This window comes from Mesoplodon bidens (assembly GCF_964165515.1).
Source record: "Mesoplodon bidens genome assembly, chromosome: 14".
Taxonomy (NCBI): domain Eukaryota; kingdom Metazoa; phylum Chordata; class Mammalia; order Artiodactyla; family Ziphiidae; genus Mesoplodon; species Mesoplodon bidens.
Window position 1 is genome coordinate 57,829,904 of NC_138170.1, and position 22,068 is coordinate 57,851,971.

Consider the following 22,068-nt stretch of genomic DNA (forward strand, 5'->3'; position numbering starts at 1 on the left):
AATGAAGGATATGGAAAATGGAAGATAGATGACAAAAAGGGAGAAACATTACCTCTGAGGGAAGAAGGGAAGTATCGACATCCTAAATCTGGGCATGATGGAGAGCATTTTACTGATGCTAAACAAAGTGTGTATGTGCTCATTAACAACAGAGATAGTGTCTCCAAGTTCCTCTTGGAAACAAGAAGGGTAGACTTTGGCAAAAATTATCTATTCCATTGTTAATACCTATACCTCCATATAGCATTCATCACATTACTTGTTTGCTTGACTTGATTCCCCGCTGGGTGGCAAACATGTCTCTCACTCTGAATCAGCCCCACATTAACTAGTACGATGCTTGCTGAATTACGAAAATGGCAGCAGTAGACCACAGGTAATACATAAAACTGCTTGTTACCAAAAAGCCTACGGAAGTCTGCTGGAAAGCTCTTTGGACACTAAGGCAGAACCGAAGAGTAAAGATTAAGAGGATCTGGCCGCCCGAAGGTCTCTGCCCAGGCAGGAAAACGAACTTCTGTAACTTCAGCGTTTATATCTGCTTAATTTTAGTGCTCCCGAGGCCTTGGATAGGAACAGGACTTGGTATAATCACAGTGTTATGGAAAAGTGGTTAAAACGTTTCCCGAGTGCCTCCTTCAGGGCAGCTTAAAAGGGTTCTCGGAGGAGAAACTGCTGCTGCGTTCACACTCTGCCGTTAAGGGCTGGCCCAAAGGTGACCCACCGAGATGCTGAACCCGGGCCTTGGGCTTCCCCTGCGGCGGGCGCCGGGGGAACCGGCTCCGGAAGCCGCCCTGCCCCGCGCAGCCTGAGCGTCCGGTTGCCAGGGAGACGCCGCGGCGGTGGCGCACGGGAGTCGCTACGCAGGGGGCGCTGCCTGCGCACTGCGTCCCGCGCTGGAGTCGGGCAGAAGGGGCTGCTCGAGGCTGTGTCGCCGTCGCCCTGTCCGCGCCGTAAGTGCGGCGGTCGGCGGGCGGGGTCCGGCTGTGAGGAGGGTCGGCGCCGGGGGTGATGGAGAGAGAAGTGGAGTCTGGACGGAGGCTCTCAGAGAAGGGAAAGTTCCCTGAGAGAAAGGGCGCTCCCTTGCCGTTCGTTCGGCGGCCTCTGGAGGGACAGGCAGGGGTGGGGGAGGGGCTAGAGGTGACAGTGACTCCTGCTGGCCGCACGACCCACCCGATGCGGGCCCCTGGGGAGCGGAGCGGCTGCGCTTTGGGAGACACCTGTGTGGCCGAGAAACTGCACTGTCATTAAATGTAGGGTCAAGACTAGTTTAGAGGCCTGGAAATCAAGTGGCTTATGCCAGAAGTCCAGATCTGTTATGTGTTCACATGAAATGTGAGGCTTTTAAACAAAATTAGTTTCTTGGATTATGTAAATTATATGGGCTTTGGTTTTCTGGGGGTGCTTTTAGTTAATCCTATTGTACTATCACTAGGACAAGTTTATAAACACGTGTGTGTACTTTTGAAGTTCTGCGATTCAGTATTATGTTTACAAAACATGCAGAATGGTTTTATAGCCCATTTTCCTGGTCAATTTTATTAAATATAATTGCATGTTTGGTTGCTCTGGAAACAATAACGACAACATATCAGACTGACTTGTAGCCTGTAGAATCTGTAACTGGTCTGGCCTGGTTCTGAAAAGCTCTCCTTACCCCCCCTCATTCCTAATGCCACTATTTACACAAGTTTCCTCTAAACTTTTAGATTAGGAAATTAATGTGTTTTTTCACCCCATTTTCTCTCCCTTTCTTAATTTTGTTTTTCTTCTCTCAGTGTATCCTTTAAAGGCTGGCTAGAGCCTTCATGACCTGCTTTTGTGATACAATCATGGAAAATAATCTGCCTTCAAGTGTTTTCTCGGTTTCTATGTGCATCCTTTTGCAAATCCTCAAGACTAAGGAAGTTAAATAGAAAATTTTCAAAGAATTTAATAATCTGCTCGATTATCTATTTTATCTATCTTCCTATATTCAACAATTGGCCCAAGTTGATACCTGCTTTTGCCTTTGTACACAAAACTTCGTTAACTTAATACTCAAATATTTGGTAACTTCTGAAGTCAGGAGGCCCTGTAGCCAAGAGGTACATAGGTTCAGACTGAAGGTGACTAATGATTAGGAAAAATATTTTCTTTTTTTTTTTTACATTTTCATCTATTCCCTGCAAGTAGCTATCTCACTCTTTCATCTTGATTTCCTGATCAGGTACTATTTTAACAATCAAAACGTATTACTGCCTTTGCTTAAAGAAGAAAGATACTTATTTAGTGGAAAGGTTAGAGAATAAAATTATGGTAGGATTACAGCAGACAGGTTGAGCACCTACTATGTGCCAGACAGTGGGCAAACAAGGCACATCAGGCGTAATAAATAATGTGTAAAAAAGGAGTGGGGGAACTTAACTCAGTATGTGTGGAGAGAAAGAGCTTGCCTTTGGGGATTGGGGAGGGCTAAGCAGAAAAGACACTTGAGTTGAACTGCAAAAGATTAAGAGGATTTCGAGGTCAAACCTCCCAAGCAGCGGTTGGTATACGTAGAGACTTAGAGACTTGAAAGTGTTTGGAGAAGAATCTGAGAAGCACTGAGGGAAAGGTCCATTGGGACCAGGGTGGAAAGGACTGTAAATATCATACTACAGTTTGAACTTTATTCTGTGGCAGTAGAGGCCGTAGCCACTTTTGAGGAAGGATGATATCTGATTATACTGATGACTGAGAAAGATGTTTTTGTTTTAATTGAAATATGCAGGAAAAAAAAGTGATTCGAGGGGCTTCCCTGGTGGCGCAGTGGTTGAGAGTCCGCCTGCCGAGGCAGGGGACAGGGGTCCGTGCCCCGGTCCAGGAAGATCCTACAGGCCGCGGAGCGGCTGGGCCCGTGAGCCATGGCTGCTGAGCCTGCTCGTCCGGAGCCTGTGCTCCGCAACGGGAGAGGCCACAACAGTGAGAGGCCCGCGTACCGCAATAAAAAAAAAAAAAAGTGATTCGACACTTTAGTCCCACTATCTATAGGTTTTTAAAATAGCTCTCTTTTGATATAATAATTTCAAAGCTGCAAGCATAGTACAATTAACTCCCATACATTTACATTCATTAATTGTTTACATTTTGCTTGTTTTTATCTCTCTCTGGGTATATATATATATATATATATACATATACATATATGTGCATATTAATTTTTCTGTACTGGTTGAGGGTAAGTTTGCAGACATCATGTCCCTTTATCCTTAAATAGTTCAGTGTATATTTCCTAAGAACTAGGACACTTACATAACCACAGTAAAGATTACCAAAATCAGGAAATTTGATATCTGATTCACAGTCAATATTTATGTTTCACCAGTTATCCCAGGATGATTCTTTATAGTTCTTTATTTCCCCATTCCAGGATCAAACCCCAGATCCACATTACATTGCATTTTCACAACTCTTCAGTACTGTTCAGTCTGGAACAGTACTTTGACCTTTGTCTTTTATTTGTTAAGAACACAGACCAGTTATTTGTAGAGTGGTCCTCGATTTGGCTTTGTCTACTGTTTCCTCATAATTATATTCAGGTTTTGCATTTTGGGGCAGAAATATCACAGAGGAGATCCTGTGTCCTCAGTGGCTCATTTCACTCTTCTAGAAATTGCATGTAAATGGAATCACATAATATGTGTTTTGTGTGTGTGTGTGGTTTTTCTCAGAAAGCATTATATATGTATTTTTTAATGTTTATCACATTATAGCATGTATCAGTACTTTGTTCCTTTCTGTTTTTTTTAATTTTTATTGGAGTATAATTGATTTACAATGTTGTGTTAGTTTCTTTGTTCCTTTCTATTGCTGAATAGTATTTCATTGAATGGATAGTCATTCATCAGTTGATGGACATTGGTTTGCTTTCAGTTTGGGGCTCTCATGAATAATGATACTATAAATATTTTGGGAACTCCCTAACGGTTCAGTGTTTAGGACTCAGCACTTTCACTTTTGGGGCCTGAGTTCAATCCCTGGTCAGAGAACTAAGATCCCACAAGCCACCGGGCCAAAAAATATATATATTGATATATATTTGCAAACATGTCTTTGTGCAGACGTATTTTTTAATTTTTCCTAGATAGATACCGAACAGTAGAATTGCTGTTTACATTTAACTTTTAAGACATTGCCAAATTGTTTTGCAATGGAACTGGGCCATTTTACATTCCCACCATTAATGTAAGAGTTCCAATTTCTACATATCCTTATCAATACTTGATATTGTCAGTTTTGTGGATTTTAGCCATTCTAGTGGGTATGTAGTGGTTTCTTATTGTGGTTTTATTTATTTATTTATTTATTGGCCACGCCACAGGGCCTGTGGGATTTTAGTTCCCCAACCAGGGATCGAACCTGCACCCCCTGCAGTGGAAGTGCAGAGTCTTAACCACTGCACCACCAGGGAAGCCCATGTCCTTTGTCTTTTATTCTATTAATATGGTGTTTTACATTATTGATTTTCAGATATTAACCTTTCTTACATTCCTGAGGTAAATCCCTCATAGTCATGGCATATATCCATGTTATATGTTTCTACTAATTATTTTGTTGAGGATTCTTGTGTCTATGAGAATAATGATCTGTAGTTTTCTTGTGATTTCTTTTTCTGACTTTGTATCAGGGTAATATATTGGCCTTATAGAAGCAGTTGTGAAATGGTCCCTCTTCTATTTTTTAGAACAGTTTGTGAAGGATTGGTATTAATTCTTCTTTGAATGTTTGGTAGAATTTATCTATGAAGCCATCTGAGCCTGGGCTTTTCTTTGTGGGTAGATTTTTAATTACCAGTTCAGTTTCTTTATTTTTTATGGGTGTAATAAGATTTTCTATTTTCCCTTGAGTTACTTTGGTATTTTGTGTCTTTTTAGGCATTTGTTCAACCAAGTTGTGTACTGTGGTTGCATAAAGTTGTTCATAATATTCTCTGTTAATCTCTTTAACTTCTGTAGGGTGGTTCTGATTTTAGTAATTTTTCTTTCTTTTTTCTTAGTCCATCTAGATAAAGGTCCATTAATTTTGTTGATCTTTTTAAAGAACTAAATTTTTGTTTTATTGATTTTTTGCTATTGTTTTTCTGATGAAGAGTCAGTCAGTAAGCATACTGCTGTTCCCTTGTATGTGAATGATTCTCTTACTGTTTCTGAGATATTCTCTTTGTCTTTGGTTTTCAGCAGTTTGACTATGATGTATCTAGGTACAGATCTCTTTGTGTTTATCCTATTTGGGGATTTATTTAGCTTTTGAATCTGTAATTAGTGTTTTCCATTAAATTTAAAAAGGTTTTGGCCATTATTTCTTCAAATATATTTTTCTGCCGCTTTCTCTCACTCCTCTCTTTCTGAGAATCTCATTACAATTGATTTTAAATTTTTTTTATATATTTTATTTTTGGCTGCATTGGGTCTTCATTACTGCGTGCAGGCTTTCTCTAGTTGTAGCAAGCGGGGGCTACTCTTTGTTGCAGTGCGTGGGCTTCTCATTGTGGTGGCTTCTCTTGTTGCGGAGCATGGGCTCTAGGCATGCGGGCTTCAGTAGTTGTGACTCACGGGCTCTAGAGCACAGGCTCAGTAGTTGTGGCGCACAGGCTTAGTTGCTCCACGGCATGTAGGATCTTCCTGGACCAGGGCTCAAACCCGTGTCCCCTGCATTGGCAGGCGGATTCTTAACCATTGTGCCACCAGGGAAGTCACCCATTACTATCGAGTTTTGTCCCACAGGTCTCTGAGGCTCTGCTCATCTTCAGTCTTTTATCTCTCTTTCATATTGGTCATTTTCTGTTAATCTATTTTCAGACTTACTGATTCTGTCTTCTGCCATCTCAAATCTGCTGTTGAATCCATCTACTGAATTTTTCATTTCCATTGTATTTTTTGACTCTAAGATTTCCATTTGGTTCTTTTTTATACTTTTCATTCTTCTGTTGAGATTCCCTATTTATTGAGTCATTGTCATATTTTCCTTTAATTATTTAAATCATAATTTGTGTAAATTATTTGATCATATTTATAATAGCTACTTTTGAAGTCTTTGTCAGCAAAATCCAACACCTGGATCCCCTCAGAATTCACTTTTATTGACTTTTTTTCTGAGTATCAGTCACACTTTCCTTTTTCTTAGCATGTCTCATAATTTTCTTTTTTATTGAAAACTAGACATTTTGATAAGTATTATCCAGAAATTCTGGATTCTGATTTTTCTCCCCTGAGGATTTTTTTTTAATGGGTTGATTTTTGTTTTTGCAAACTGCCTGTATTCCAGAATCTATCTCCTCCCAAGTGTATGGCTGCTAATGTTTCTGTTCAGTTTTTTATTTTTTTGGCCTGGCTTTCTAGAAGTCACCACTGTCTGGATAGCTTAGTGGTCACTAATAATCTTGGCAGTGGTGGTACTCAAACACCTCCAGCCATAAGTCTTTCATCTCTTCTAATGGGTCAGCGTGTGGGTTGGAGAGTGCATTCAGAATTCAGTCATCCTCAAACCTGCCCAGCTTTAACTTTTCTCAAAGCTTTCTCAGGTCTTCCCTATGTATGCCCAGAGTTTCCCAGTTAGCCAGAGATGTGTGGAAAGTTAATCTAGCCCTTCTGTGGTTCTTTCATTTTTAGGATCTTCCCATAAATTTCTGGCTATTCTACACCTCACCCCAACTAGAACCACATTTTCAGGCTTGAAAAACTGGTTTCTTTCCCTTTTGATTCATACTGAGTATTTAAGCATTTCACTGACATTGTTGTCACAGGTTTTCAACATCTGAGCCACATCACACACATCCCCTCAGGAGAGAGGCTGCTGGCTCATGGCCAGTCCACACTGGTAATACTACTACACTCATTGAGCCAAGGTAGAGGGGTAGATGACGGATGGCAGCAGCCTCAGGCAAGAAGCCACTGACTCCCACTGTTCTTAAGTGGGGTTCTAGCAGCTTATCATAAATAAATACTTCTCCATTTGCGTATTGCTTTTGCTCGATTTCCAGATCCTTAAAATTGTTGTTTTTATTTTTGTTTTTGTTTTTTGGAGAGTTTTGCTTGGTCTTATACGTGTGTTTTAGTAAGAAGATTTGCCAATCTCTTTACCCCACCATAGTCAAAGTCTGACCCCTTGTGCTTTTTTGTGGGATTTTTTTTTTTTTTTTTTAAGTAACTTTATTTCCTATACTGAAACCAGTCTAAATTCTCAATCCCTAATTGGGCAAATTTTGGTAACCTCTATTTTTCTAGGAAATTATCCATTTCATCCAGGTTTTCAAATTCATTTGCATAGATGCCTGCAAAATAGTCTCACGATTTTTTAAAAGTTCTTCTGATTTGATGGTTATTCCCTCTTGTCATTTCTTATTTTGCATATTGTTGTTGTTTCTCCTTTTTTCCTTCATTAAGTTAGTTAATGATTTGTCTATTTTAAATTTTTCAAGGAAGCAGGATTTGGGTTTATTAATTAGATCTATTTTTTGTATTCTCTGCTTTATTAATTTCTGTTTCAATTTATTGTTTCCTTTCTTGTGCTTTATTTTGGTTTATTTTGTATAGTTCCTTTTCTATATTTTTAAATTTTGAACTTGATTTGTTAATTTTTAGTCTTTTATCTTTTATTCTATATGTTCCTTTTTTTTTTTTTTTTTTCTTTTTGCGGTATGCGGGCCTCTCACTGTCGTGGCCTCTCCCGTTGCGGAGCACAGGCTCCGGACGCGCAGGCCCAGCGGCCACGGCTCACGGGCCCAGCCGCTCCGCGGCACATGGGATCCTCCCAGACCGAGGCACGAACCCGCATCCCCTGCATCCGCAGGCGGACTCTCAACCACTGCGCCACCAGGGAGGCCCTATATGTTCCTTTTGATCTCTGGCTTTTCTTCTCCTTACTGCTTTATGTCAGGGTACCTCAGCCATGTCATTATTGACATTTTGGATCAGATAATTCTGTATCATGGGGATCTGTCCTGTGCCTTGAGGAATGTTTAGCAGCATTCCTGGCCTCTGCATACTCATAACAATCAGAATGTCTCCAGATGCTGAAAAATTCCCCTGGGGGCCAAAACTACTAGTTGAGAACCACTACTTTAAATGTGTCTCATTGATTTTGATATGTTGTATTTTCTTTATCATTTTTTAAAATTTTATTAGTTTAGTTTGTGTTTCCCTCTTTACCCAAGAGGTGTTTAATAGAAGGCTTTTTAGTTTCTAGGTAGAAGATCTTTTTTTATTTATGTTTTTAAATTTTGTTCCAATTTCTAGTTTGATATTTTATGATCAGAATGTTATTTATAATATTTATACTTTTTGAAACTTCCTGATGCTTTCTTTGTGACCTAATATATAAACAGTTTTTGTGACTATTCCATGTGTGCTTGAGAAGAAGGTATATTCCAGATTACCAGAATGTAGAATTCAATGTATATTTCTCCTAAAGATTTACTTTACTGGTTACATTGTTTAGGTCTTCTACATAGTTAAATATTTTTGTTCACTTGCCTTTTCTTTTACTGAGTGATGTGTTTAAGTCTCTCATTATTAATTTGTTTCTATACATTTCCTTGCATGTCCTACAGTTTCTGCTTTATAACAGTAATTGCTGTGTTATTGGGGGCTATTATATCTACATGGTGAATTTTTGCTCTTAGCATTAAAAACTGCCCCCTTTTGTCATATTTAATACTTTCTTAGCTTTAATTTTACTTTGTCTGACACCAGATCACAAACTCCTTTCTTATTGTTTCCATTTATCCTGTATACCTTTGCCTGTCTTTTTATTTTTATTTATTTATTTATTTATTTTGCGATACGCGGGCCTCTCACTGTTGTGGCCTCTCCCGTTGCGGAGCACAGGCTCCAGACGTGCAGGCTCAGCGGCCATGGCTCACGGGCCCAGCCGCTCCGCGGCATGTGGGATCTTCCCGGACTGGGGCACGAACCCGTGTCCCCTGCATCGGCAGGCGGACTCTCAACCACTGCGCCACCAGGGAAGCCCTGTCTTTTTATTTTTAACCTTTCTGTATCACTTTATTTTAGGTGTGTCTCTTGCATACACCTTGCTTTGTGAACCAAATTGAAAATCTTTCTCATTTAATAAATGACTGAAGCCCATTCATATTTATTGATACAACTTATTGTGGTCCCTATTGTGCTGTATTGTTTTATGTTATAATTATTATGTACAGAATGTTAAATTTCCTGTGTTTCTTTACGTGTTATGTTGGATTTTTATTTTTTTAATTTCTTTTAGTATTTAGGAAAGTTTGTATTTTTGTTTAAGTAGTTACCTTTAGACTAATACTTTGTTTTTTTTTTTTTTTTTTTGGCTGCGCCGTGCAGCTTGTAGGATCTTAGTTCCCCGACCAGGGATTGAACCCAGACCATAGCAGTGAAAGCACTAAGTCCTAACTAGCAGACCCCAGGGAATTCCCTAGACTAATACTTTTTTTTAAATGCTCTTAGTCCTTGTTTTCTTATTTAACCTTTTATTCTCTGGTTTGTCTTTTTTTTTTAATGGTATTTCTTTATTCCCACTTATTCAGTTATCAGTGAACTTATTCTGTTTTCCTTTTTCTCCATTCTTTCAACATATTTTTAGTTGCATTACTTGCTACATTATCAAAACTTATAACATCTATAAGTTGTTTTCCTTATGTATTATTCTTCCACTTGTGTATCTACCTTTGTTTTAGTGTTTAATTGAATACATTAAATGTTCACTATAAATCCTTTTGCTGAAGTTTTCCCAATCATCTCTTGGTTGGGTGAAAGTTATCCTCATAGATTTTTTTAAGAAGGGCTCATGAATGTAATATTCCTGGAATTCTTGCATGTTTTAAACTCTTTATCTATAACCTTGATACTTGAAGGACAGGTTGGCTGAGTTAAAATCCTTGGTTTTCACTTTATTCCCTTGAATTTCTTCAAAATGCTGCTGCATTTTCACTTTGCATTGTATGTTGCTCTTGATAAGTTTGATGTCACTCTAATTCTCTTACACTGAAGTTATTTAGTCTTATGTCTGGAGACTATGAGAATATTTTCTTTATCTTAATAGTTTTATTCAAACATATCTCTGAGTTGATTGTTCTGGGTCAGTTTAGCCAACTACCTGATAGGCCTTTCAATGTGTACATTCAGATCTTAGTTCCAGAAATTTTTCTTGGTTTATAGTTTCAAATATTGGTTCTGTTCCATTGTTTTGTTTTCTTTTTTAAGGAACTCTAGTTATACCTTTGCTGTGTTTTTTTTTTTGCGTGTCTTCCATTTCAACCACTTTCTCTCTAAACTCTCTTCCTTCTTTCCCCTTCATTTTTATTCTCTTAACTGCTATTCTGCCTTTCTTTAATTCCTCATATTAAATTTTTATTTCTATTCTCCTGTTGGCATCTTGTTATTTAGTCTCTGAGATTATTTTCCTTTCTCTTGCATTTCTTTCCTGAGTTCAATCAACTATCATTTTATTTTTTCATCAACATTTGGTCTTATTATTTGAGTTTCCAATTTATTTTTAAATTTTATTTTATTTTATATATTTTGGCCATGCCGCGCAGCATGTGGGATCTTAGTTCCCCAACCAGGGATCGAACTCACACCCTGTGAGTTGGCAGCATGGCATCTTAACCACTGGACCACCAGGGAAGTCCCTGACTTTCCAATTTAAAGTGGCTCTTCCTATCTCCAAATGATTGTTAGAGGATATTTAAATCAGATATTGTGTTAGTTTTCTTATGCTTCATGGTTAGGTTTCTTTGGAATGATTTTTTTTGGCCATGCTGTGCAGCTTGCGGGATCTCACTTCCCTGACCAGGGATTGCACCAGGGCCGCTGCAGTGAAAGCTCTGCAATCCTAACCACTGGACTGCCAAGCAAATCCCTCAACCTATTTTTTTACTCCCTTATCAATCACTGTTCCAAGGAACTCCCTGGAATGATTTTTGTCAGCTGAGATATTTAATTCTCATTTCTATTCTGTTCTAATAATAGCTTTGAATGAAGATTGCTTTCCTCTGTTTTATTTCTTGGGCAGGTTTTGGCTTGCAGTAATTGACAGCCATCCCAGTTCAAGGGAACCTACTCTGTCACTGTACCACAGTGCACTTTCTTTAATGGATAGTGCTTTTTTTTTTCTTAGCGGTGAGAGGAAGATTTGCATTTCCTTCAGTTTGGGGATTCTCTTTTGTCTTGCAGGATTGCGAATTTATCCTCTTGTTTCTTTTTCCCTTCACTTCTCTAGTCTCCAACAGAGACTTACGCCTCACCCTTCCCACTTACTCTTCTCTTCCCCAGGAGTAGTGCACCCTGACTGATGCCTCCCGGATACCCTGTACTTTTAAGTCACGTCCCTATAGTGAATGCTCAGATCCACCAGGACACTCTCAGTACTTTTGCACTTGTAATGTATTTTTCTCTTCTGAGGAGTGATTCTAAGTCTATCTTAGGCCCTTCTTTTTCTCTTCTCTCTTCTTTTTTTTTTTTTTAATTTATTTTATTTTTATTTTTGGCTGCGTTGGGTCTTCATTGCTGCGCGCGGGCTCTCTCCAGTTGCACTGAGCAGGGGCTACTCTTTGTTGTGGTGCGCGGGCTTCTCATTGCAGTGGCTTCTCTTTTTGAGGAGCACGGGCTCTAGGTGCACGGGCTTCAGTAGTTGTGGCATGTGGGCTCAGTAGTTACGGCTTGCGGGCTCTAGAGCGCAGGCTCAGTAGCTGTGGTGCATGGGCTTAGTTGCTCTGTGGCATCTGGGATCTTCCCAGACCAGGGCTCGAACCCATGTCCCGTGCATTGGCAGGACTCTTAACCACTGTGCCACCAGGGAAGTCCCCTTCTCTCTTTATAGTTTTTCCAGATCGCATCCCACTCCTATCTTTGCTCTCTGCAAGGGCTTATAATGGCAGCTCAAGAGATATCTCTTCCAGAATTGGGGGTTTACTTTTCTATTTAAGTTTGTAGATTCCTCTGTCTTCTTGTAATTTTGAAGGCATTGGGTTTATGTGGTTTTATTGTTCTGGTTGACTTCTGTAGCTCTGTGAAAGGTACATGAAGAGAGATTCGATTTAAGCAGCTGTCGCTATCCTTGGCTGCCTCAAAGTTTTCACCGTACGTATCTTGACAGGCCATTTAGGTGTAATGCGGAGCAGGTTTGTGAACTTTGGGTAAAGGCAGAGGATAAGAAAGAAGGCCTTTGGTTTAGAGTGTTCTGATTTCGAGGTGGTTCTGTCCATTCGTGTAGAGACGTTCATCAAACAGTGAGATATTTGGTCTGGGCCTCTTTTAAGAGATTGGGAATTACCGCTTCTATAAATGCTGGTGGCGTCCTAGTAAACTGGAATTAAAGCCATAAATTCCTTTGTGGAATTCCTGCCTTGTTGTAACTCCTGCCTGTGTATTTAGTTTCATCTTCCATGAACATATAAGGGCTTTAGAAAACAGATAATATTGAGATGTTACCAGATATAGTACTATTTTCTGGTGCTCTATCTTGTTGTATTCAGGAGTATGGTTGATGTGAGAGATCTAAATATTAGCCTGAGCAATCAGTCATTATTGAACCTGTCGAAAGAAAAGGAAAATCATAGATCAGTAGATCAGATCACCTACTTGAGGAAAGAAAATAACACGAAGACTAAAACTTCATAATTAAGTTTTTGGCATATTCAAAATTTCTCTCAGTAACCATAGTACCTATCAAGTGCGTTAAATTCATAAGTCTACAAAGTTTATGCCAATAACTTTCTAAGGCAAATGCCTACTTTCTTCTGTCCTCTTCCCAGTCACCTATTACTAGGCTACAGAAAGACAAATGTAGGCATGCTTATATCTAAATACCTGTAAGATAATAATACCTATTTTATTAATTAATTTATTTATTTTTGCTGTGTTGGGTCTTCATTTCTGTGCGAGGGCCTTCCCTAGTTGCGGCAAGCGGGGGCCACTCCCCATTGCGGTGCGCGGGCCTCTCACTGTCGCGGCCCCTCCTGCTGCGGAGCACAGGCTCCAGACACGCAGGCTCAGCAGCTGTGGCTCACGGACCCAGCCGCTCCGTGGCATGTGGGATCCTCCCAGACCAGGGCTCGAACCCGTGTCCCCTGCATTAGCAGGCAGATTCTCAACCACTGCGCCACGAGGGAAGCCCCCAATAATACCTATTTTAAACTACAGTGTAATTAATAGTTTTCAGAATATAATCTGTGATGGATTTTCCATGTGTTACTTGAGTGTGTATGCTTAAGTTTTCTTCCTTTTATAAGAGAGAATAGAATCTACAACAACAACAAAGAAATAGCATTTGTAAAATAGTGCAGTAAGTAGTCCTTTACCTCTTTTCCCAGTTGTCTGTTTTTATGGTTGCAAGTGAGAGTAGATGGTTTCTTTCTCCACTGAGATAATCTGTAGGTGGAAAAGACTGAATAATAGTGAAGTAAAAAAAAAAGTGTACTCATTTGAAACCTGAGAATTTTTTAAAGTGGTCAGCTCTTTCACTTGACATTTCATTACTCCTAATACCTGGATAAAGTGGTCTTCAAATTGTGCATTCCTTTGAATTTACTGAAAGGCAGTGTAGTGTAGTGATTCAAATTGTGATCTCTGGAACCTGACTGCCTGGGTTCTCATTCCATGCTAGCTTCACTGTGCCTGTTTTCTCATCTGTATAATTGAATAAAAATAACACCTACTTCATAAAATATTTGTGCAGATTATTTGTAATTTGCGTAGAACAATGCTACTTAATTGCTACCTATTATTAGTAGTATTAGATTATATCAACAAGATTCTGAGGTAGGATTTTTTGAGACTATTTAGAATTTGTGTATTTTTAATTGATAGATGGATATATTTAATTATGTTGGCCTTATTTGTTATTTAGCATGTAAACCAGTTACCACAAAACTTATGAATGCAAGACAGAAAACTCAAACCTAGTATTTCCATAGAAGTCACTATGGATATATATGAAAACATCCATGATGAATTAGAGAAAGCTTCCCTCATTTTTGTGCTTTATTAGTATTTTCTTTAGGATCTAAGAATTTAAGGATCCGTTCCTTCATACATATAAAAGCTAAGGGCAATAAATGATGCTCTAAAAAGATTTTCTTTCTGTTTTTAATGGCTGCTTTGTTCAACAGCCCTCTTTCTTCTCTCCACCAGGTGGCAGTAGAGCACTTTGTACCATGTCCTGTTCGCTACTCTTCCTAGTCTCTGCAGTATTGACATGGGTTAGAAGGGAAAAGATAAACACCGTACACCAGAGTATGCAGTGTTCCTTCAGCTGGGTTTTACAGCATCATATTTTAATCATTTTCTTGAAGATAATGGCAACAATAGATTGGATAAGGTTCCTGTCCATAAATTCTTTTAGTTCAACCGAAGTACACACAGACCCATTGTAAGAAACGTGTAGAATCTTTGCAGTAGCTGGAATGACCGCGTAGGACTGAACTAAATTAACAAAATAATGTCCAGAAATTTTTTTTTCCCCACAGGCCTTCAAAAAATGGAGGCAACAGTCGTGCTTTTCCCTCCCCCTATGAATTTTTAGTAAAGGACAAAAGAGTCGCTTATGATCCAGCGGATCCTCCTGGGGAGGCCGGGCCGGGGAGAGGGCGCGGGCGCCGGGCGGCGGGGGCAGCGGGCGGGCGCGGCGGCAGCGCCCCGGGCCCGCCGCCCCTCCCCTCGGGCGGGGGGAACTGCTGCATGGGGCCGGGGGGTCGGCCCTGTTGCTCTGAGCCGCGGCGGCGCCGGAGCCCCCAGGCGGGCTGGGGCTGAGCCCGGGGCCGGGCCGGGGGCTCCGGGGGGACCACGCCCGGAGGCCGGCCGGCCGCAGCATGGCTCACGGGCCCGGCGCGCTGATGCTCAAGTGCGTGGTGGTCGGCGACGGGGCGGTGGGCAAGACGTGCCTACTCATGAGCTCTGACAAGGACGCCTTCCCGGAGGAGTACGTGCCCACCGTCTTCGACCACAGCGCAGTCGGCGACACCGTAGGGGGCAAGCAGTACCTCCTGGGACTCTGTGACACAGCCGGACAGGAAGACTATGATGGGCTGAGGCCTTTATCTTATCCAATCACTGATGTCTTCCTTATAGGCTTGCTTCTCTGTGGTAAATCCAGCCTCATGTCAAAATGTGAAAGAGGAGTGGGTACCAGAACTTAAGGAATACGCACCAAATGTACCCTTTTTATTAATAGGAACTCAGGTTGATCTCCGAGATGACCCCAAAACTTTAGCAAGACTGAATGATATGAAGGAAAAACCTGTATGTGTGGAACAAGGACAGAAACTAGCAAAAGAGATAGGTGCGTGCTGCTCTGTGGAATGTTCACCTTTAACTCGGAAGGGATTGAAGACTGTTTTTGATGAGGCTATCATAGCCATTTTAACTCCAAAGAAACACACAGTAAAAAAAAAAAAAGAATAGGATCAAGATGTATAAACTGTTGTTTAATTACGTGAGAAACGTCTTCAGTGGCCAAGTAAACTGTCCATTTCTCTCAGAAAGCATATGAAATGCTAAAGCTGTACCCAGACCTCTTAAAAATAATGAAGCAGTTTAAAACTTGAAAGGAAAAAAAACAAAAAAAAACCCTGTCCTCAGAATTCTATAAAGTTGATTAAGAATGTTTCTTAAAGGTCCAAGAAGCAACAAACAGCATCGGAAGCCACAATCGATTATACATACTTTATTTCAACTAGAAGGTACAATCTCTCAGGGGTTTCATAGTTTAAAAAGCTACAATCACATCTTGTTGTAACTACATAAAAAACAGTGCTGTTAAGTGGAACTGCCTGGCTTAGACCATATACATGTCTGCACAGTCTTTATGGAAGCGGCACAAAGAAATATTTTCTCCCTTTGCTCCAATTAATTGTTCTTGTATGTAAGTTTCTTTCTATTCCAGTATATCCAGAGTGGTGAAGTAATAAGGCCAGCCACATAGCCAAAGGTTGCTCCAAGCATGCAGGAGATGGGCCATTCCTGAGGAGAGAATGTATGAGATCGAGAAGAACAAATGTTTTATTATTACTTGAGCACAAGTGTAACCAAAATATTTCTATATTAAAGCTTAATGTGCTTTCTTAAAGAATGCCAGAAGTGTAATAAGGTCATATCTGCATTTATCATGAACACTAAAAATGTACACATTTTAGTTAATGTGCATTCAACTGTAACAAGGTTTCTGGCGATTGTAGATTTAGTTTGATGCTCCCCAAACTGCATGAGATACATGCTGAAATTACAAACTAAAACTTCGGGTCAGACTTTGCCATTAAAAAAAAAAAAGGCAAAAGAGTCATTCAATTATGAAGAGAAGCACGAGTATAGATGTCCAGATATTTTTAAGTGTATTTAAAATTAAGTAGAAATAAACCTTTGGCATCCTGGGCAAATTAGTTTTACATAGTAAACTGTGAGAGCGCTGTCCTTGGTAATGTGGTTAAACTGAGTCATTTTATTTTCCAGGTGCAACACTGTACTGCAAGTCAATCAATACAGTGATTTAAGTCGCTTCAACTCAAATGGAAAAGTATGAGAAATTAGCTAAGATTGGAGAGGGGTCTTATGGGGTTGTATTCAAATGAAGAAACAAAACCTTTGGACAAGTGGTAACTATTAAAAAATTTGTGGAATCCGAAGATGATCCTGTGGTTAAGAAAATAGCTCTAAGAGAAATATGCATGTTGAAGGTAGGTTAACTTCCTCTGTACATCTGTAATATCACGGTACTGGGTGAAATGGGTATGCCAAAATTACAAAGAATTTTAAAGTGATTTTTTTTTCCCATTGGACTGCAATTTCTTTGTATCAGCAATATATAAATTGATCATCACTTTGGACTTTGGCCGCTCTGATGTTTAAGTGATATTATGAGCACAGCTATAGACTGTTAAAATTGAAGTCCTGTTCTGGTTGGTAAATATTCACTGTCCTAAGTCCCCTCATCCCAAGTCCCCTCATCCCAGTGTTTATCCTCCCCTTCAGCCCTGGCCCTCCCCACCACAACCCCAGCCCCGACGCCAGCCCAAGTGCTTCTCCCCATAAACCAGCAACTAAAAGAGCATCCTGTGGCGCAGAGGGGCCCAAAGGGCCGTGCCAGGGCCCCTGTAGGCATCCGTATGGATTGGTCCCCGCCTACGCGCCATTGGTTCCTAGACATTGAATATCACCCCCAGCTACGTATACACATTTTACACAAAGGTTTTGTTTTAACTTGTTTTTACTCTGATAGGATTTGATATGTAAGATTCACAAGTTCTCAATGTAAATTTTTTCCTATCCTAAAAATCGTACAATTTTAGAGTGATAAGAAATCTTAGAGATGCTTCTCATTCAGCACGCTTATTTTATCGGGAAGGAAACTGAGGCAGAGGGCAGTGCTTCTCAAACATAAACGTGAATCAGAATCCCCTGAGGACCTTGTTGAAATGCAGATTCTGAGTCGAGGTCTGGAGTTGCCCTGAGATTCTGCGCTTCTAACAAACTTCCCGATGGCAGAGATGCTGCTCGTCTGTGGACCACACTTTGCACAACAAAACTGTGATCTCCTCAAGAACACACAGCCACAGCCGACCTTTACTTTTTTTCTTTTTACGAATTTATTTTTTTATTTATTATTTATTTTTGGCTGCATTGGGTCTTCCTTGCTGCACGCAGCTTTCTCTAGTTGCAGAGAGTGGGGGCTACTCCTCGTTGCAGTGCACAGGCTTCTCATTGCGGTGGCTTCTCTTGTTGCAGAGCGCAGGCTCTAGCCGCGCGGGCTTCAGTAGTTGTGGCACACGGGCTCAGTAGTGTGGCTCGAGGGCTCTAGAGCACAGGCTCAGTAGTTGTGGCGCACAGGCTTAGTTGCTCCGCTGCATGTGGGGTCTTCCTGGACCAGGGCTCGAACCCGTGTCCCCTGCATTGGCAGGGGATTCTTAACCACTGCGCCACCAGGGAAGCCCCTGACCTTTACTTCTGACGTGCATCATCTGTTTTAGGAAAACCCCAGTAATCCAGTTTTTAAAGGGAGATAATTATTACATTATCTGCTCTTTTCAAGTATTATTTGTAGCAGCTTTCCTCAACTAAAAAGTTTTAGTGTTTTGTTTAAAATATAATTTGATATGCACGGAGTTTTCCAGAGCACGTCCATCATGATTTTAAAAACAGTTCCCTGTTCCTTGTAGCCAGAAGAGAGCACTTGTCAGACAGCCAAGCTCATCACAGAGCTAAGCTACAAGGTGTGTCTGAACCTGGCAATGGGCTGTTTTCTAATAGAAGATACTTTTTATCCACCCCCTCCCACCAAGTCTTCCAGTAAAGTTAATGCTCAGGTAGCACCTCCCGGGTTACAAGTGCCCAATTTGAGGGTGCACTTGAAGGTAAAAAATAGCCAGATTCCCACTCACTTTGGTCTCGGGTGATGACTCTCAGAAGGTACATCTTTCCTGCCTTTGGCATGTTTCACCCATGCGTGCCCTGAGGAGATCCCTTCCGTGATAAATCTACCTTACTTTCCTCACATACTCCTGTTATTTAAATTCGCTTTGATTTTCCCCTCCTTATTACCTGTTTTACCTTAGACAAGTCATTGTTTTTCTGGGCTAAGTTAATTTGATTTACAAAGAAGATATAAATTGCCGATCTGCCCAAAGACAGGAGACTTGACTAGGTTAAACCTTGCCTTCACATCCAGCTGTAGCATCTGTGAATCCCTGGCTCTCCTGGAAGAGATTATTTCACCCCCATTCTAAAGTTTTTGCCTCAGTACAAAGGAGCTGGCTTACCTGTGTGACCTGTTTCCTCCACTGTTTGCCTTTCTGCTCTTTTAGCCAGTGGAACACATAGAAAACAAATTGATTTGGTGCTCTGGGCATATCGTTAATGTATAATGGATTCCTTTTCCATATAATCAGGCACATAATCACAGGGTGATTTTTTTTGTTGTTCTGTTTTTTTGGTCAAGTTGTGCTTACAGATAAGGGAGAAGATACTGTATGAGGCTCCATACTTAAGACTCTCTACTGGGCCTGCAAAATATTTATTGAGCTTCTACTGTATACAAAATACTGCATTCTCTCTCTTTATATAGCTTTCTGAGTAAATGGTACCAAGGGTTTGGAAAGTAGATTTGTCTACTATACTGGGAAAACAAGAGGAAGATGAGTTATAAGTAGGAGTGATCAGATGTCCTGGCTTATAGCTTTTGTCCCAGTGTTCAGTCTGGTTGGCACCCCTTTTTGTCTGGCTAGCATCTTCTTTAAAAAGCATAGTGGTTCGTATGTGAAATTATACAGTCACCTTACCTATAGGCAGGGTGGCCACACGTGCCGATTTGCCTGGGACAGTCCTGGTTTACATTCGTTACCCTGGTTGGATGATAAATTATGTAGTTACTTTAGTGATAGATTATTTTACTTAATCAGGGTTTTTCCTTTGGTTTACGACATTAAACAGAGGCTGCCTTGTGAAATGCTTCAGTTTGGGAATTGAATTTAACAGATTAAACATCTAAGCATAAGAGAGAACAAGAGACTCAAAGAACAGAGCTGAAAATAAGATAAATAAATTTAAAACACAGACTAACTGTAGGGACTCCTAGAATATGGAGTTTAATGAGATTTGAGGGTTGAAATCTAGTATTTCTGAGAGCCAACACTATAGTCCAGGCTGGGTTTAAATCCAGCTGACATTTACATTAAATCTATGCCAGTATGTAAGCTAAATGGGTATTGATGCTTTTTATAGTCTTTTACTCAATAATTCCATTACCATTCTATATTAAGGTCATTTTATGACTTGTGTATTTAGAATTTCCACTAAATGCATAAAGGATTTTTTTATTTTAGTGCTTAGATTTTAAGTTGTACTTTATTTGCTGTCTCCAGAGAGATCCAAGCAGCTTAGTTATCCTTTATTATGGGGTATATTAGGTAAATTCTTAAATTTCTTCCAACTTTAAGGTTCTGTGATACTTACTAAGAGTAGTTTCTCTTGTGAGTAACTGTAGTAAAATTCTCTGCAAGAGATGCAGAGAGAATGATGAGCAAGGCCTTTTGCTCTTAAAATTGTAAGGGGTCTGGGAGAAACGATTACAGGAAACACATCACCAAACTTTGTATTTCAATCCTTTGCAGCAATTAAAACACCCAAATCTTGTGAACCTCACTGAGGTGTTCAGGAGAAAAAGGAAAATGCATTTAGTTTTTGAATACTGTGATCATACACTTTTAAATGAGCTGGAAAGAAACCCAAACGGGTAAGTAATATAGAAACTGAAATTCTGTGTGGCCGGTTCCCAGTTTCATTATGTGTGGGATTAACTATGGCAAATTTCAAATCTGAGCCCCTTTCTACCCAGATGTATCTGCTGGCTCTCCCTCTCCAGTCTCAATTTAGGATGTACTCAAAGGGCAAATGAATATTAACCTAGAGTAAATATAATATATAGTATTTAATAGATAAATCTACTGCAAATATAAATCACAATGTATTTCAAGGCTAAATTATATGTTAGATTATCTGAATTCAAGGAATGAAGCACAGTTCAATATTAGGAAATGTATTCATATAATTCACTAATAGGTTAAAGGAGAAAAAGTACATAAGTTTGATAAAATTGTAAAAGGCAGTTGATAAATTCAACATCCTTTCCTGGTTACTAAAACAAAACCTTAGCAAACTAGGATTAAAATACTCTTTACACACACACACACGCACACACATGCACGCACACACACAAAACTTCTTCAAATAAATAGCTAATTTTATATTCAGTGATAAAATACTAAAGAAACTGTCACTAAAGTGAGAAACAAGACATGAGAGCTCAAGCCAATATAATGTACTAAGAAAAACAAATAGGATATATAATTTTGGGAAATGAGATAAAATTGCCATTATTTGCATGATATTATTATTTAACAAAATCTAACAGAATTACCTAGAGTTACTAAAACTAATGGAATTCAGTATAGTGACCACAGCACTCCAAATTCCACACACAAAAATTAACAGCTTTTGTATCAATCAGTGCTTTAGAAAATCTAGTGGAGAAGGATCCCATTCAAATATCAACAACAAAAAAGTTTAGGAATACAGGTAAAAAAGAATTGTTCAGACTCTACCTAAAGACAGTTACAAAACTGAGATACATAAGGGATTTTATTTAAATGAACATATATTTCTGGATGGAAATGTTCATTATTATATAGATTCTGCCTCCCTGATTTATTTGTTATTGCACAAAAATCGAATCAGAATGCCAACTGGTTTTTCTTAACTTGAAAAACTTAGACTAAACCAAGAAAAAAATCTTTTTAAATATTTATTTATTTATTTGGCTGTACTGGGTCTTACTTGCGGCACACAGGGTCTTCATGGACGCATGTGGGATCTTCATTGTGGCGTGCATGCGGGATCTAGTTCCCTGACCAGGGTTCTAACCCAGGCCCCCTGCATTGGGAGCGTGGAGTCTTAGCCACTGGACCACCAGAGAAGTCCCATAAATGAATAAATTTTTTAAAAAGAAGAAAGGGAACTCCAACTGCCAAATAATACATCATATTCATTTTAAGAGATTCCCTTTGACAAAAAGTACCATAAACAAAACTAAAAAAGAAGTGACAAATTAGGTAAATTATTTGCCAGATGAAGAATTAATATAACTTCATATCTACATATGTAGCTTTTGCAAATCATATTTCTAAAAAGATTAACACCCAGTTAGAATATATATTCATTCAGAAAAAATTTTAGTGAACTCCTACTATTGTTTCAGGTTGGGTGCTAGGGATACAGTAGTGAACAGAACACACAAAAAAAGTTGCCTAATGTGAAAAAGCAAGTCATAAAAAGGGGGAAAATGACCAATACACCTATGAAAAGATGTTTGTCCTCCCTATTAATGAAAGAAATTCAAATTTTAAAATAAGGTACCATTTAGAATAAGGTGAGAAAATTTCTCACCTATCAAATTGGCAAATATTTTTCGAAAGTCAATATACCCAGCACTGTTAAAGTCAAATCCAGCACTCTCATTCACAGCTAGAGAGAGTGTATAATCAGGAGAGCAATTTGGCAGTATGTGTGAAAATCT

General features: G+C 39.6%; 1 protein-coding gene and 1 pseudogene across 2 annotated transcripts in view; both read left to right on the top strand.

Annotated features, from left to right (window-relative positions):
• Positions 1-915: 915 nt before the first annotated feature.
• CDKL4 (cyclin dependent kinase like 4) overlaps positions 916-22,068 on the top strand; it is a gene marked incomplete at its 3' end in the record, with an annotated part of 45,953 nt that continues 24,800 nt past the window's right edge. Inside the window, 4 exon segments of the mRNA XM_081253516.1 lie at positions 916-953; positions 16,455-16,570; positions 16,574-16,678; positions 20,108-20,229. Of these exon segments, the coding sequence (XP_081109642.1) occupies positions 16,511-16,570; positions 16,574-16,678; positions 20,108-20,229 (287 nt within the window). The 5' untranslated portion in view covers positions 916-953; positions 16,455-16,510.
• Positions 14,779-16,301, top strand: LOC308627916 (rho-related GTP-binding protein RhoQ-like; annotated as a pseudogene). The gene has a single exon. The product of its transcript is annotated as a rho-related GTP-binding protein RhoQ-like (transcript).